We start from the raw sequence: 17,343 nt of genomic DNA, 5'->3' as shown, positions 1-17,343 counted from the left end.
GACCAGAAAAAGTCAAACAAAATGCGTTTGGGAAAATAATTCAAAGGGGACGTCCGACTGCATGCTTTCATTTGGGGTAACTTCAATTACTGTGACAGTTTAAGCGCGGTCCCCTGGTGCAACACACTGCAACACCAAACAGACTCCAGCAGCGAAACGAAGAGGGTAGCCTTGAGGAGCCTTGAGGACCTCGGTGTCTGTGTGTGTGGCCCTCCCGCTCAAGTTAATTTGGACCGACCTTACACACATGGCCTCTGAACCTGAGCTCCAAACCTAAAGCCGGGACCAAACCCACGATCTGCTCCGAAGCCGTGTCGCCGTGTCGAACACCTCCCCTCCCCGCCCCACCCTCGCCTTGGGCTTTGGGCTCCAGCTCGGGCCCGATCCTGGAGCGGAGCCCCTCCACCCCCTCTTCCCCGGCCTCCACGACTCCACGGCGGCCGCGGAGGGCCCCCCTCCCTTCCCGACCGGTCGGACGAGGGTGGCAGCCAGGCAGGCGGGCGCCAGTCGGCAACAGGCAGCACCAGACGGGGCCCGTGAGGCCCGCCTGCTCGCCGCGCCGCGCTGCCGTGCCCCGGCCCCGGCCAAACTCAGTCGAGACCGAACGATCGAGCAGGTGAGGTTACGGACGACCGAACACCCACCTGTTGTTAGGCTGTGACCGCGAGCCAACAACGAAACGAACTGAGACACAAGAGTGGTGGTGTCGAACTAGAACGAAGCTCGACGGGCCCGTGGTGCTGTTAACAGTGTATCCTGTGTGGTTGTGAGATGAGCTAGCGCCCCCCTCCCCCTCCCCCCGAAAAGGCACCGCGCCGGTCGGGAGGTGTTCAGCCCCTGCCAGATGCCACCTGAGGATTTGGATTTTGTCTCCTCGTTCGCCGGGATAGCCGAAGTCGTCTCCTTCTCATATGGGTGAGTGATCCGAGAAACCCTCGGCCGTGAGTCATCGCTGCATCATTTCCTCGTCGTGCTCGGAGCGTTTTTGTTGTTATTTTTGTTGAGGCCGTATGCATGATTGTTATTATTTTTTTTGTGGACACCGAACAATGGTGGTAACAATGGAGGTGAGTTATCCGCAGAGCGGGGCATGCGTTGCATGCATTAGGTGAGGTTTTAAGCAGGGCGAGCAGGTTGCGGCTATTTGAGATAGGGCAATTGGGAGAATATATTGCCTCCAATAGCCATTCCCAAGTCCCCGAGCCCGTTGGTCGGTCGGCTCGGCTCCCCTCACCTGTCTCCCCCCCCCCCTCTCTTCCGTTCGCGGAGTCCTTTTGTGTAAGGTATAGTGCTTATTGAAAGCGCTCCCTCTTTAGCAGTGACCAGGACGTGACGACGGCGCGACCACGATCTGACAAGGATGTGACGACGGTGTGGCCGGGACGTGACAGCTGTGACCAGGAAGTGGCGACGCCGAGACCAGGACGGAGTCCTTGTGACAGTGTGACAGGGATGGGGTCTCCTCGGGGTGGTGCGGGGTGGCGGTGCACTACGGTGCACTCGGTCCAGGACGTGCCGCTGCCGTTTCGGCCTCCCTCCAGCGGTAGTAGTAAACCCTGCTCTGTCTCTCTCGCACCTACACGACCTACACGGGACGCACCGTGAGTGCGAGAGAGACAGCGACTGACGCTTTGCGGAATCGGCGTGATGGCGTGCCGGGCCGCCGCGCCCCGGGCGTGCCGCGTGCCGCAGCCGCGGTGACGTGACGGTCACTCTTGCCGTCTTTTGTTGCGCAAATTCGCGGTCGAAGGCTAATGCCAAGACTGTCTGTCTCTGTCTCTGTCTTTCATCGCCGGCCTGGCGGGGCCTGGCGGGGCGTGGTGGGCTGCGCTCGGGGGCGGGGGCCTGCACTACTCTCTCTGTGACGGCGGGGGCGTCACCAACGGCGTACACACACACACACACACACACACACACACACAGAGCACACGCGGATATACACAGCTGTGCGCCACCGTGCCGATGTCGCCGAGCTCGCCGCGCGCCCCGTTCCCGTCGCCCGTCGTGGTCCTCGCCTTCCTAGACCTGCGCTGGCGCTGGCGGATTTGGGATTTACGGTGTACGCGCTGTCTGGGAGAAATCCCAGAGTTGGCGCGGCCAGTGTCCTCGCGGTCCTGGCCCGCCTCGCCAGCGCGCCAGCGCCCGCAACTTCGTCGTAAAACTTAAAAAAAAAATTATAAATTAAAATTTTTGCCTGTACGTAGTACTATTTTTTTTCGCGTCGCCGCGCGGGTCCTGCTGAACCTGAGACCCGGGGGGCGTATCCTCTTGCTGCTGGTGTGGATGTCCAGGCGGTCCAGGCCCGGCGGCGCTCCAGAGCACCTCCTCCTCAGCCCTCGGCCCAGCAGACTGATCCCGAGAGTCGTTTTCGTCGCTCTGTCTCTCTCACACTCATGGCGCGTCCCATATAGGTGCGAGAGAGACAGAGCGACGAAAACGACTCTCAGTCTGCACTGGAGGCGGTCCATAGGCGCACCCCCGACCGACGCCCACTGCACTGCGACGACTGCGAGCGGCTCTGGCCATTGGCTCTGGCGGCACAGCCAGCGCGTACACTGTATTTTGCGAAGCGAGCACCACGCAGCGCCGGCAGTGGCAGTACGTATGCACCGTGCAGTTTGCAGCGTTGCCATGACAACGTGTTTGCCTTTCACGTCGGCTGGGCTGGGCTGGCCTTGATTTCGGCAGTGCAGGCCGCGCGTGTCCCAAGACACGCCGCGGCGACGCCGACGCCGGCCGCGAGAATGGAAGTGGTGGTGGTGACACCGCGGACACCGCAACGGCGGCAAAAGCACGCCTCCCTCCGCTTTTCGCGACTTTCTCCTGGAAAACAAGTGTTTTCTTAACAGGTGCCATCGGCGCGCGGTGTGTGTGGTCTTTGTGCGACGCGAGCCAAACACACACGGAGGCGGTGGCCCGCGGTGCCCTTACCCTTGATTCTTGATTGGATGCCGTGGGAGCGACGCGAGCGAGGACTGCGGCGGTTTGAGAGCGGTGCCCCACACCGCCATTTCACCGCAGTGCAGTGCGGACAGACACGCATCGGCAGGACTCGCAGAAGACTCCCAGCGAGGACTCTCAGCAGCAGGAGGACTCTGTGGGTCGCCCCGAGCGGTGCGCGCTGGTGGCGCTGGTGGAGTCCACGGCGGAGACCTGCTCGACGTACTCGTTCTGCCGTTGGGTCGTTGGAACGGCTCTCGGGCTCCCACAAGCACGGCGCCATTGTGCACGGCGCAGCCGGGCGTATGCACACAGTGTTGCAGAATTAGCGCGACTCCGTAAAAGAGCTTCGTCGCTCTGTCTCTCTCGCGCCCCTGCGGAACCTGGCCGACCCCCCGCGAGTTGGAGAGAGACAGAGCGGCCTGGAGGCCTGCACGTACAGGATATGTGCGACGCTTCCAGGGTAGAGTAGTCCGTTGGTCCCCGTATGGCGCGGGCCGTACGTAGAGAGAGACAGAGACAATCGCCGTAGAGAGAGACAGAGACAATCATCAGAAGAGAGAGAGAGAGAGAGAGAGAGAGAGAGAGAGAGAGAGAGAGAGAGAGAGAGAGAGAGAGGCAGCGGCCGGAAACACGTGGCGATGCCTAGGACGGGGTGGACGAACGGTCGGCCCCTTGGTCGGCCCCACGCCATGTCTCGCGTGCAGTGCGTATGTACAGGGTGATTGCCCTGGGTTCAAATACCGCACCCACTCATTTCGGTAATTTTTTTTCCGTTGTTGGTTTTGGGTTTGGCTGTACAAACGTAATGCCTGCTTGCCTGTCTGTCTGTCTTCCGTCTGCTAGGACGCCCCCTCCAGCCTTCTCGCGGTGTGTTGCATTAAACATTAGCCGGAAACCTGCCCATATAGACCACGGCGCCAAGCCCGGCAGAGTCCCTGCGCGTCCGCCCGCCGCTTCCAGTGTCACTGTCCCTGAGGGGCACGTCCCGGACACGTCCCGGACACGTCCCCCGGCATGGACTCGTTGCAATGCTGCAGGCAGCCAGGAACCACTGACGCAGCAACTGCAGCACGGACTACGATGACCTGCAGCGCGTACCGCTCCGTCGCCATGGTTACATACCTGCCACCCTTATCAACGGCGCTGCACCTCTCTCTCTCTCTCTCTCTCTCTCTCTCTCTCTCTCTCTCTCTCTCTCTCTCTCGCACTCGTGGGCCGCCTCCCACGGGGTGCGAGAGAGACAGAGCGACGAAAGCGCGCACTTTCGGGATCAGACTCACTGATAAGACAATATCACAAGGCGGAAGTCGTGGGAGACAGAGTGAGAGGAAAAAGAGGTGGGGTGGAAAAATGAAACGGTGAACTTTGATCCCGGTGGTGCGTGGCCTCGGTGGCCTCGGTGGCCTCGCCGCCGCCCTGCGTTGACGTCTCCGGAACGGCCGGCGGGCACACCACTGGGGTACACCGCGCAGCCCGGCGCAGCCACACTGCAAGCCAGATTGCATCACCGAAATGCAACGGTGCAGTCCGGCCTGCAGCAGCCTGGTTCCGAGAGTCGTTTTCGTCGCGCTGCCTCCCTTCGCACCGACGCAGGACGCCCTGCGAGCGAGTGCGAGAGAGACAGAGCGCTGATGTTCGACGTGCCTTGTTGCAGGGGTGCCGTCGAAGCCGCCTGAATCCCCAGCAGCCACACAATGGCCACACTCGCCGCCCGAGCTCCCAGCGAGGAAAGGTGAGTTTATCTGGAAAAGAGAAGAAAAAGGGACGGCCGCGCGCGGTGTTTGAACCCGCGTGCATTGGCGAAGCCCCCTTCGGCCGAGCGTCGGGCAGGCGCCGCGCGCCGCGCCGAGGCATCGCTATTTTTGGAGTCGCCGGGACGCGGGACGTGCACGGAGCGATTCTGCTGGAAATACTGTAATTTCGGCACGGCAGCGGGGAACTTCATCAGAATCGCCTGCGGCGTGTGTGTGTGTGTGTGAGTGAGTGAGTGAGTGTGCGTGTGCAGGGAGGGGCAGCCCGTGCTTTTCACCGCCCTCGCCCCTTTCTCTCCGAGACACACGTAATGCACTTGGTGCGTCGGGCCCGGCGGGCCTGCCGGTATGGCCGGGCCTCACTGCCGGGCTGGAGGCCGGCCCGGGGAGGATTCGATAATCACCCAGTCGGGCTGCAGCGTGCAGCGGCAGCGGCTGTTACTTGCAGTGGCGTGGCGCTGGCGTGCCGGGAGGTCCTCCTGTTCCTGGAGGACGTCGTGCTCCCCGCGCTCCTCGACGGCGCGACGGACGACGACGGACCGGGATTGTCGTGCCGATTACGGCGTCCTTCCTTCCTTTTTCCATCCCCGTTCCGTTTTATTTTCCGCTCCGCCATAGTCTTTGATCTCCGCTCATCGCGATGATGCCATTTAGCCGCGTCGGCGCCCCGCCGCCGGGCCGTCGCGCTGTCTCTCTCGCACCGCCGCGGGCCGCCGGGCCGCCCCCACGAGTGCGAGAGAGACAGAGCGACGGCGCACGGCACAGGCGCCACGACGCGGTGGTGGCCGGCCCAGCACACTGCCCAGCCCTCGAACGAGGCCGCCATTGCACCGGTTAATTAGGCTTACTAGCCAGGGGAAGGCCTTCGGCCTCGATGCTGAGCTGGATTCTGCTGGAGATGGAAATGCATTTTCATCAGTAGTAAATTTGGATGTGTTTATTTTGAAAATGAGCCTCTTTTCTTTTTGGGGGGTGATAGCCAGGAAGTATGCTTTTGCGCAAAGGATTGTGATTCGGCAATGGTTGGTTTCTCCTTGAATCGACGGAAGGCTATTTAATAATCTAAAACTAAATGTTCCAACCAATCCTAACCTAACCTAACGGGCTCGTGACAGATCTTACTCTACTCGTGACAGATCTTACCCTACTCTCGACAGATTTTATTCTCAAACTAAATGGTCCAACCAAACCTAACCTAACCTAACGGGCTCGTGACAGATCTTTCTCTACTCGTGACAGATCTTTCCCTACTCTCGACCGATCTTATTCTCAAACTAAATGGCCTATGAAGCTTGGCGTACGACTATGGAGCTTGGACTATTGAGCTTGGACTATAGAATATGGACTATGGAGCTTGGACTATGGAGCTTGGACTATGGAGCTTGGACTATGGAGCTTGGACTATGGAGCTTTGACTATGGAGCTTGGACTATAGAGTTTGGACTATGGAGCTTGGACTATAGAGCTTGCACTATGAAGCTTCGACTATGTATACGCATATGAATATAGTAAAAATAAACAGAGGAAGATACCTCTTGTAAACTAAAGGTATCAGGGGGGGGGTCGGACAACATGAGCATCGAACAGGCCCCATTGCAGGTTTTCGCTTCGAAACAGGCCCAAAAAAAGAACAAAACAAAAACAACAACAAGAAGAAGAGAGCGGGCGGGCGATCTGATGAGGCGTAACTACACACTAGTTATTGGCCAGGCCGGCGATGGCTGCTTTGCCTGGCTTTGCACGGCAATCGGCCGCGAATGGACGGCGTTCTAAATTGCGGGTACCGCCGGCGGCGCGGTGCTGGCGCCATCGCGGACCCCGCCCGCCCGCCGCCAAGCCCGCCGCCGCCACCGTGGACGGGAACCCCGCCACCCGCGCCGCCGCCCGCGCCGCCGCCGCGATAGATCGGCGACGAGGTAAAGCAGCACTTCCTGAAAGTGGATAGACGCGTGTATCCGCCATCGGCGCCGCCGTGGAGCTGAATTCGGTTCAATTTGGTGCCGCGCCGCCATGCCCGCCGCGCCGGTCCGCCGCGCACGTCGGCGGAATGGCCGCGACGCTTCTTGTTGTTGTTGTTGCTGTGCATGTTGCTGGCGTACTTGTTGCTGGCGGGGTGCGGCCTGGCGGGTGTCGCGCCGCCACCGTCGCCGCTATACAAAACGTGTTCAATTCTCGGAACGAAAAACCCCCCGAGTTTATTGTGACTGTACGCAAAGTAAAGGGCACGCGCTCTAGGGCCTCGCGGGAGTCCGGCCGCCTTGCGTGCGTGTGTGTGTGTGCGTGTGTGTGCGCGCGCGCGGACGGTGCCTGTAATGTGCTGGTATGGCTTTGGGTTAGGTTTCGTACCGTGTCCGTGATTTATCGTCCAAGAGTTTGTCCGTCTGTCTGCCGTGTCTGTGTTTCTGCCTGTCCGTCCGTCGGCGCTTGTGTGTGTGTGTACCCCCACAGTGTAGAGGCCGCACCCACATGTTGCGGTCAGCGCCATCAGCATGCCGACTGCATTGCAAAAAAAAGGTGTTCCGAAACTGGGAAAGAATCTCAGCAATTCAATACAGTATACAGTAGGAAATTGTAACGCGGGAAATAGAAAAAAAAAACTAGACAAAAAGCATTCCGGTTTGGATTGCGGTGGTGGATGACGGCGACCGTGTGGTTCCGCGGTGCTCCGGACTGCACTTCGCCCGGCCGGCTTGCCCGCGCACGCCAAGACCGCCGAGAGCGTCTTCCTCTTACGCAACGACGGCCAACCCAGGCCAGGCCAGCCCGGATCGAAGCGTGTGTGGGTACACTGCCGAAACGCGTAGCCAGAGCCAGCCCGGCGGCGCTCACGATGGACAATGTCGCGCGGGCCCTGCAGGCAAGTCGCGCCGTCTCCCTCGCGCCTCCGCGGAACGCCCCGGGAGTGCGAGGGGGGGGGGGGGGGCAGAAGACGACCAAGACGACCTTTGGTGCAGCAGGTGCGGCGTGGACGCGCCAGGGCGTGGTGCGGGGCGGCACGGCAGTGCGGCAGTACGTCCACGTCGTCAAAATGTTGCGTCATGTCGCACGGGCTTAACTCTGCGGGTGACCCTGCGCGATGCACGCGGCGACAACCTCGCCCGCCCCGCCCCGCCGATACCATTGTCTGCTGGAAGACAAGACCTCCAGCGCCTCCAGGAGTCTGGGCCCCGCGCCGCCCCGCGCCACGTATGGCCAAGCGCCGCCCAAGTCTCATCAGCGGCCCGGCCCGGCCCGGCAGGCCCTGCTGGAGGCCCTGCTGGAGGCCGAAGGGCGTGGAAGGGCGCGTGGCGTGCCGGCGTGCCGGTTCTGTCGACGGCGTGGTTCGGGTGCCGGGGCCTGGCCTGCCCAGTGCTGCCCTCTGCTGGCCTTTAATTGCTAGAAACCTGTTGTTGCTGTGCGCGTCTCGCGTCTGTCCGTCCGTCCGGGCGAGACTCTTCTTCGCCTGCTGCCCCTGGCTGTGCTGCCCCGTGCTCGGCCGTGAGGGTAGCACGGCGTCCGGCTGGCTGCTGCGGCTGCAGCGACCACGGCGACGGTGGAGGCGGTCGGATCGGGCCACGCTGCAAGCCGCGCAAGGCCAGCAAGATGCCGTACTAGAACACGGGGCGTGCGGCCCCCACTCCGCGGGCCGGCGGGCTGCACCGCGCGTGGCCGGACAGGCAGAGACACACGCACCGCGTTGCGGAGGAAAGGTCTGCCGCGTCGTTTTCAACAAAACTTGGGGGAAATGACAGGCGAAACGAACGAGGCCGTTGCCTCGCGGTCGGCGGAGCCATGGCGATGGCGGGGCCTTCCCGGCAGGGCGGCGCTCGACGCGCGTGTGTGTGTGTGTGTGTGCGGAATGTGTTTGTGCCGTATCCGATTTTACAGTGGAGGCCGGGATATCTCGGACCGGCTCCGGCCGCGTCGGCCGCCCGGCCAGCCAGCCCAATGCCAGGGAGGTTAGACCCACGCAGGATGCAGGCCGCCGGGCAGTGCCGGCTGCCCCACTCCCACGACCGCCACCTCCCTGGACCGTGCAGCGGACGGCATACGGCACGCCGCGCCGCCGCGCAGGATGCACTTAAGTGCGTCTGCGTCGGCCGGACGGCGGCACGGCGACGGCGAGCGGGCCTGTCGCCGCCCGCGGAGTCCGGGGTAGGCAGCCCCGCCGCGCCGCCCTGTCCGCGGGTTGCCTACCCTCGAGCTGGCGGGCGCTCTTCGGTCGCTGGGCGGCAGGTTGCCACCTCTCCACTCCGCCACCCCTCTGGGGGGTCGGGGTCGCCGACGGGGCGCTCGGGGGCGCTGCCCCTTGCAAGGCGTCGGTCTGAGTGCGCGGCCGCGGGGCTTCGGCAGGCTTCGCGTCGCCGCCGGCGTCCCCTCCCCTGCGCCCCTGCGGTCCCACGCGACCCGTGTTGTGATTGTCAGGTCAGCAGGCCACGCCGGCAGGCCGGCAGGCCGGAGGGGCTTCACCCACGAGCTGGCAATGACGGGGTGGACGGAGGGGGTGGCGGTGGGTGGGGCCAAGTCGCCGCCCCCGCCACGGCCGCCACGGAGGAGCCCGTCAACCGGCGACGGACCGTCGCGCGCACTTTAGCCGGCGTCGCTGTTGAATTTGCAGTGATTGTGTGTCGTTGGCCGGGCCGGCGGGCGTGGGGGCCTGTGCGTGGCGAGCATGCTGTCCTCCTGCAGGCTCTGTTCTTGCGTCTGTTAATGGCGTGAAGTCCGCAAACCGGTTCACTGCGGCAAGGGCGGCCGGGCCGCGCGGTGCCCGCCTGCCCGCGGTCTGAGGCTTCGACGCTTCGATTGTCTGCAGCGAGTCGTACCAACCAACCACCGAGTCACACCAACCAACCTACCGGGTACCGGTGGGAGGCTTGGAGGCCCCTGCCGGGTAGGCAACCCCCGTCTGATGGTGTCTGTGTTTCTGGTTGCAGGTGAGCCCGGCGTTGTGGTCGTTGGCGGTGGGTGAGTACCGCCTGGACAAGCCTTTCTCTCTCTCGCTCTCTCGCTGGCCGGCCGGAGTTTGTCGTTAGCCGTGCGCTTGTTCAGTTATTGTCGGCGATGCCGACTCTAAATTGACTTTGCAGTGGATCGGCTTTGCTTTCTTGCTTGCTGTAACCGTCCATTGTGCTCCGCCTGGGCCCCCCCGCCCCCTTTACCCGCAGCGCCGTAAAGAGTGTTAAACGGAAGGGGGGAAAAAGGGATTTTTTTTAGGGGGGCGCAACGAAGCGAGGGGATGGGACCAGCACTGCTTTGCCCGTTGATTTGGATGTGTTAAGCCCCCTTTCGGCGGGGGGGGTTTGGTGTCCTGCTTCTGTGCAGCTGGCAGCCTCTGGCTTCTCTCTTTTCGAGTTGGGGGCGCGGCATCCCCGCAGGGGGGGAGTGGGAGCGGTGGGGCCCTGCGGACCCCTTTGCGTTGCCCCTGTCGTCTTCGATGTGCCAGGGCGGCCCCTTTCCCCGGGGGAGCGGGGCTGAAAGTGTCCGCCAGGGGCCCCTGCGCAGCCCTGCTGGCTGTCTCTCCGTCTCTCTCGCACTGCCGGGGCGCCCCGCATGTCCCGCAGGGGTGCGAGAGAGACGGAGCGACTGGCCGTCCAGTGGCTGCGGCCGGCTCCCTTTCACTGACCGATCGTAATGCCTCATTACTCGCAGAAGGCCCAGAAGGGGGCCGGCAGCAAGCCGGGCAGGCAGGCAGCACCGACCTCAGGGATCAACTTCAGGTAGCGCACCACCACACTGGTCAAATTCAGCTTTCTCGTCCGCCACTCCATTCACTTTGGCCGGCAATCAAAACCAGAACCATTTCGCGCGCTCGATTTCGTTGACGTTCCGGCTCCGCTGGAAGATTCCATTTCGCGGTGTGCTGCGTCATTTTGGCCGGCAGTCTGTGTGTGGTGCCGAAGTCCTTAAGCAAAAAGGCCACTTTGTGCCTAGAAAGAAAATTTTAAATAAAATCTCGAGCTGTTATTGTGTATTCGTTGAAGCGGGAAAGAAAGGCAAAACGGCTTGGCTGACGAACTCGAAATTAATTCATGCATGCAGCGAACGGTACCGCCTCACCGTCTCAGCGCGCCGCGGCACCGCGGGGATGAGGCTCAACGAGACTCGAGGCGCGTGGGAACTCCGGCAGCAACTGGAGGAGCCACCAGGAAACCAGGCGTCGTTGGCGATGCTCTTGTTGTTTTCCGTCGTATTTCGTATTTGTTCAGTTGTCGTTGTTTTTTTTGTACGGTGCGGTGAACGGCGGCGTGGTTAGCCGCCCAGTCGGAGCGCTGGTCCGGTCGGCCGGCGGGCGATTTCCCCGTAAGAGTGAAGAAGAAGTGTTTTCCTTTGGGAATGTCTCACACATGCCAGTGGTGCTAATTATCACTGCCGCCAGCCCCGCCAGATCCATAAGTTGCTCCGGTGCCTCTCACGTGGAGCTTAAACGGCCCCCGGAACGCGCAGCGCGCAGCCTGCATGCCTGCTGACCCGTCCCCCCCCCCCCTACTCCCACCCACACTCCATCACCTTCTCACGGTCAACGCCCCCCTCATCGTCGGCGGCAGGCGATGGCGATATTCCCCCTCCCCCTTTCCCTCGGTACATTTACAGGAGGCTTGTCGGGGGTCATGTACAAGTGCGAAATGGAGTAGAGAAAACCGTTCACGAGGAGAAAGGACGCCGCCTCCGAGGAGACCCCCGTCATGGCGGCGTGCCAGTGCCCCCCCCCCCCCTCACGGAGAGCAAAGATGATAGTATTTCGCGGAAGTGGAGCCGACGGTGGCCGATTTTCAATTATTTTTTGGGGTCCGTTTTTGAGAGTGCGCGGCGAAAGGACGGCGGCCGCTATTATACACGGGCCGCGCACCGCACCGTAAGTCTGGAGAGAAATTGATTTGAATACTGAGTGGGCCCCACACGACCGGCAGTTTTTCCTACCGCCGTGATGGCGGTGCCACGACGACTGTCTCCCCGGCGAAGCGGGCTTGGCTTTGGCTTCGCCTCCTCCGGGACGCGCTGCTCGCGCGGTGTGTGCTGCGGCCGCTGCGGCGATGACGCTCGTTTGGCTTACTACACTCACTAAAGCAGCCGCGCCAGGGACGCATACCGCGCTCGCGCCACGCGTGGGCAGACTAAACAGTAACACAATTGCACTAAGTACTGACCTCTAACAACCGCGCGCGGTGTGTCGCCGCCTCGTGGGCCGAGACTCCCTCGGAGCGCGCGGCGGCACCCTCGCGGTGGAGAGTGTGACCCTCTCGTGGAGAGAGAGACGCTCTCACGAAGGAGTGTGACTCCCTCGATGTGTGACACCCCACCCCGCGCGTTGTGGTCCGCAGACGGTCGGCCGGGACGACTGCGGGGCCGCCGGGCAGGGACAAGGACCACAAGGACAGACGCTGCCGCTGCCGGGCCTGCCACCTCCGGTCGTGCCAGGCGTGCCGGGACTTCTACGCCAACACGGCGGACTGGCTGTGCAACGCGTGCGTCGCCTCGCACCCCTCGCACCGCCCCGGGTGAGCCACCTCACTGCCAGACACCCGCTGCTGCCTTGTGCGGATTTTCGGTGCGCCGGTGGGGAATGACCACTGCAACGGCGACGACTCTGCATACTCTATATACTGCGGTTTGAAGAGCTCCACGGGGGAAAGCCGAAGCTAGCCGGCCCGGGGGGGGAGAGGAGGGGGAGGGAGGGGTCACGCGATGACTACTGTATGTCGCCACGAGGCGGTGCGGCACGATTCGCTGTTAATGGGTACTTGATGCCTGGGCCGCTGGGCGGCGCACTTTGCCTAGGCAGTGCAGTGGCCAGCGCGTCGCACTCCCGTCACACACGCAGAACATTCACACGGCGGACACCACTGTGAAACTGACCGTAAGCCATAAGGGGAAGCTGCAAGCTGATTGCCCGACCAGTGCTGTCGTCGCCCTGTCTCTCTCGCACCCATTGGGCATCCTTCGGGGTGCGAGAGAGACAGAGTCCGGGCACGGAGTTAGGAGGTTGTTCGGGCTGCGTGCAGTGCAGGGCCGGAAGTACCGCCGAGGGAATTAAATGGCCCATCGAGGTTGCCGAATTGCGCAACCCGGCCGGGCCGGGCCTCTAGTCTAGGGCCGCAGGCGTCGCGAGTCGGAGCCTCGCCGTGCTCCGCCGTGCTTCGTCGGCCAGGTGCCATCTGTCGGGGCCGCGCCGTGGGCTGCCTACCTCCCCGGCGGCCAAGGCGCCCGTCGAGGCCTTCCTTCCAGTGCAGTGGCGTCGGTTGTTGGTTGGCGTTTACGGTCTCCTTGACTTCCTCCACGTCTCTGTCCCACATGCATTGTGTTGCCGTTGTCCAGCCACCTGGCGGCTCGGCGTATGCTCGGCGTCGTCGGCGCTGTGTCTGTATGTGTGTGTGTGGGGGAGAGAGAGAGAGAGAGAGAGAGAGAGAGAGAGAGGGGAATGAGTGAGTGAGAGGGGCTGGTGCGGCGGTTCCCTTCGCGGCCGCGAGACAGCGCCACCGTACGAGTGCCGGTGCGGGGTATCGTCGACGGGCTGGCGCAGGCTGGCGCGGGGTATTGCCACAGACTGATGGAGTGTTTTGCTCGGCGCCTTGCAGGGAGCCGGTCCAGCCCCAGCCGCTGCCCAACTCGGACTTCAGCCGTCGGCCGAGTCGGCGCAGGTCGCTGGGCGCCGCGGATGGCGCCAAGAGGAGCGTGCGCCGCGCCTGGACCATTTCCAGTGAGTCTACCCACCCGCCAAAAAATGTTTTACCGAGTTGGAAGTGGCGGTACTTGAACCCGCGCTTGTTGCGACAGGCGGCAGCAGTCCTCGCTGGAGCGTGCCCCGGCGCGAGGTCCGCGAGTACTCCAGCCTGCCGCGGCACCGCAGCTCGGCCGACTACCCCAGCTTGACGCAGGCCTGCGGCGTCCACGGCGGCGTCCACAGCGACCACGTGCACACCGACAGCGGGGTGGGCACGCAGGACGAGGCCGAGCACGCCGAGCCCCTGGACCTGGTGCGCACCATGCTGGAGCGGGCCCGGCAGCGCGAGGACGCCCTGCGCAGCGTGGCCGCTCCCAAGGCCCCCAAGGCCGCCGTCACCAAGGCCCCCGCCGCCTACAAGACGGCCAGCCTCAGCCTCAGCCAGCTCGGACTGAGTAAGTCGGCCTGGCGCCTCCACTGCTTGACCGTCCCGGGGAACGTGCCGCCTTGCCGTTGAAACGAGAACGAGAGTCGCAATCACTTCGCGTCGAGTACTCCGTGTTATTTCGAGATTCTACTCCTGGGGGCTTTATTAGCCGCACGTGACGGCTCTAAGTTTGCGGGTAACGAAATTCAAAACGAAGTCTTCGGGTGACTGTACAGTATAGCACCCGAGAACGAGAAACACCGTTTCGCCCTGGCCGGCCCTGCCTGGCCCTGCCTCTGCCGGCCGATATGGTAATATGCAAATTAACACGTTGTTCGATCTGGATCGATGGCCGTCTCCCTTGTCGAGCCTCGCCGCCTCGCCTCGCCTCGCCGGCCACTTAGCAGATTGGACGGATGATTTTGTTTCCGCAGTGTGGGCCCCACCGCGCCCCGCCTCCCCCCGTGGGGCCCAAGCAGCCCAAGCAAATAAGTGAGTGGCGTGGTGCTTGTTGCAGACACGCCGACGCAGCACACCGCCGCCGCCAACAACACCGCCGTCGCCCCGCTGCCCTCCCCCGACCAGTACTCGCGGCGGCACCGCGTCAAGCCGGGGGCCAAGGCCGTCAAGGGGCGGCGCCGCCGCGTCCCCGCGGCCGCCGTGTCCCTGGGGGCGGTGACCGGAGCGCCGCCCCCGGCAGCGCCGCCCCCAGCGCCCCTGCAGCCGGTGCTGGAGTGGGGTGAGTGCAGCCTGCAGGGATGATTAGCCAAGCCGGGCAAAGTGCGAGTTACTTGTTCCCCTCGGGAGGCGGGTCCAAATTACGGCGTTGCCCATTTCTATTTACTTTTTCTTGGAGGAGAGTGTAGTGGCTGCGCTCGGCTGGCGTGCGCGGCGTGCGCCTGCGTCCCTGGGGGTAGGCAGCCCAACGTGCTCGCGTGCTGGGTTGGCGGCGGCCGGCCCGGCCGCTATCGCCGCTGCGCAGCACAGTGTGGTGGATGTTGAACCCTTTTAACGAGATGCTTGTCGCTCTTGTTGCAGGTTCACCCTGCCTGCGTTCGCGCCGCCGATGCTCGGACTCGGTGCCGGCCGGCGGCGAGGGCCTGGTGGGTGACGCGTCCCGGTCTTCCCTGGACGGCGACGACTTCCGCCTCGTGTTCATCAGCAGCGACTCCAGCTCGCGCGACGAGGACGAGCCGCACTCGGACGACGACGAGGATGACGACGAGGACGACGACGACGTGGGCGACTGCCTGTCCACCTCGTCGGGCGGCGCAGGCCCCGCGCTGGATGACTGCGACTGGGACTACTTCGAGCCCAGCGTGGCGGCGCGCGACGAGTCCCCGCTGTCGACGCCCACCCCCATCGCGATGACGCCCGTGGCGCGGCGGCAGCGCGCCAGGGCGTTTCTGGACGGGTCGCCGTCGTCGTCGGACTGCTCCAGCAGCGGGTGGGCGGCGGCGTCGCGACGCAGCCTGCACCTGCCCGATTGGCTGGACTCCAAGGCTCGCGGTGCACACGGTGCGCATGGACCAAGCTTGAACCCAGGTTCGAGCTGCTGCCGCTCGCCGCAGCACGGTCGGCGCCTTGTCGAGTCCACACGTCTGGAGGCGGGGCCGGCGGGGAGAGGTGGCGACGCCGCAAGGACCGGCAGCCCCGCCAGCCCCGCCGGCCCCGCCGGCAGCACTGGTCAGGCAGGACCCATACCGATACCCGGATCGGGTCTGCCTCTGCCTGCGCTGCCTGGACCTGTACCAGCAGTTGTGCCCGCAGCCGCAGCGGGAGCGGGCTCCGGGCCCTGCGCGTCGTGTGGCTCCATCGTGCCCATCCTGGTGCCCATCCCCGTGCCCGTGCCCGTGCTGGTGCCCGTGCAGACCGCCGCCCTCCAGCCCGCCATCAAGCCCGCCCAGGAGCCCCAGGATGCTGTGGACATGAGGCCGCACGCTGCGGGCAGTGCGGGCGCTGCGGGGGGCGGCCCTCGAAGCGGCCGCCGCCGGAAAGGAGGCCGTGGACGGCGAAAGTCCGGCAAGGCGGCGGCCACGCCGGCGACAAGTGCGACGGCCGACAGAGCGTCGACAGCCGAGCCGGACAGGAAAGTGTCGCGCAGCTCCAGCGTCGCCGAGGACAACGACAACGGCGTGGTGTTGGTGACCTTCCGCCAGATCAAGGACGACGCCAAGCAAGCAGACGACGCGAGCGACAAGGTGGACGCAGCAGACGACGCGTCGGACGATGCGGCCGAAGACGACGGCGGCAGCGAGCGGAGCAGTAGCGAAGAGACGGCCGGCGCGGCCGAGCGGCCGGGACACGAGGAGGCCGAAGACGAGAAGAGTTCGTGCGCGTCGACGTCGTCGGACGAGGACACGAACGTGGAGCTGGACAGCGTCGACAGCGTGGAAGACGACGACGATTCCGACGACGAGGCGGTGTCCAGGACGTACCGGCTGCGCGACGGCGCCACCCTGACCCAAGAGCTGGACGACTCGAGCAGCAGCCGCAGCAGCAGTAGTGCGAGCGACGCGCTGGACGCGTGCTCTGCGCCGAGGCACGACGAGGAAGACTCGGACAGCGCGCCGTTCAGGCAGGTGTTCGTCGTCAACTCGACGCCGGTCGACACTGACGCCGACGCCTCCACCGGCGATAGCGTGCTATCTGGCGTCGCGGCGCCCAGGCCGCCAGGCCGCCAGCCCAGCGCGCTGGCCCCGCTGGCCGGCCAGCTGATACAGGGCATCGCGCCGACAGGGCCGACAGGTGCGCCCAGCGGCCGCGCACCGCCCCGCCGCCGCCGCCGCACCCCGCCACGCCACTCGGCGAGCGTGACGAGCGCGACGAGCGCGGGGACGGGGACACGTCACAGGTAGCGAGCGTCGCCTGTTCAGGTGCGGAGGCCCCGGGGCCCCAGGCCGAACCGGCCCCCACCAGCGCCGCCAAGCTCGCCAACGCTAAGGCCCCAGTTGCTGCCGACGCCGCGGCGCGCGCGGAGTGTGGCGGACCGAGCATCATCGCGACGCAGGCGAACGACGACGCCGTGGTGCAGGATGACCCTCCGGGGCTCTCGACGCAGAGTGTAGAGCCTTCGGACGGGGCGTCCCCCAGGATGTCCGCGTGTGCTCGTGGCGACAGACGCCCCTCTGCGACGTCAGAGGGCGCGGTCGAGTCCGCCACCGAGACGGACATGTTCGGCGCCGGCGAGGCCGACGCGGACCCGGGCACGGGCGTGGCCGCGCTCAACAAGGAAGTGATCGGAGTGGTGGCGCCCGGCGAGTTGGCCCGCCTGGGTGGCCACCTAGAGTGCCTCAGTGTCATCGAGTGCCCCGGCGAGCTGACCGGCGAGGTGGCCGCCGACGCGCCCGTCGCGCTCAAGGACATCCTCCGCGACGAGCTGCTGCGCCCCGAGGCGGAGATGAGACGACGCGGCAGCAGCAGCAGTAGTCACGACGGCGACCCCGACCAGGGTGAAGGGGAGTTCTCCGGCACAGAGTCCATGGAGCTCTCACCGGCCGATCCAGATCTCGAGCCGCCGAAGCAACAACAACAACAACACCAGTCAGTGGAGCGCGTCGCGCTGGTGGAGGGGGTGCCGGGCG

The 17,343-nt window shown here is 64.4% G+C and overlaps 1 protein-coding gene and 1 long non-coding RNA gene across 2 annotated transcripts; both read left to right on the top strand.

Moving 5' to 3' along the window:
* Positions 1-541: 541 nt before the first annotated feature.
* Positions 542-16,827, top strand: LOC117647390 (fibrinogen-binding protein-like). Its single transcript, XM_034389118.1, has 5 exons — positions 542-915; positions 4,598-4,675; positions 14,798-15,206; positions 15,864-16,337; positions 16,821-16,827. Exons 1-5 carry the CDS (start codon positions 912-914, stop codon positions 16,825-16,827), a joined length of 972 nt encoding a protein of 323 aa, XP_034245009.1. The 5' UTR covers positions 542-911.
* LOC117647049 lies at positions 12,477-13,529 on the top strand. Its single transcript, XR_004587823.1, has 3 exons — positions 12,477-12,528; positions 13,247-13,368; positions 13,446-13,529. It is a non-coding gene; the product is annotated as an uncharacterized LOC117647049 (long non-coding RNA).
* Positions 16,828-17,343: the final 516 nt, after the last annotated feature.

This window comes from Thrips palmi, unplaced genomic scaffold (assembly GCF_012932325.1).
Source record: "Thrips palmi isolate BJ-2018 unplaced genomic scaffold, TpBJ-2018v1 HiC_scaffold_2, whole genome shotgun sequence".
Classification (NCBI taxonomy): Eukaryota; Metazoa; Arthropoda; class Insecta; order Thysanoptera; family Thripidae; genus Thrips; species Thrips palmi.
This window is presented reverse-complemented; position numbering and strand designations above follow the sequence as displayed.

Excerpts from the sequence above, each read along its gene's own strand:
- LOC117647390 (XM_034389118.1), top strand. Across the intron at positions 4,676-14,797 it reads CGAGCTCCCAGCGAGGAAAG|GTTCACCCTGCCTGCGTTCG; the intron begins GTGAGTTTATCT and ends CTCTTGTTGCAG. Across the intron at positions 15,207-15,863 it reads TCGGACTGCTCCAGCAGCGG|CTCCAGCGTCGCCGAGGACA; the intron begins GTGGGCGGCGGC and ends AGTGTCGCGCAG.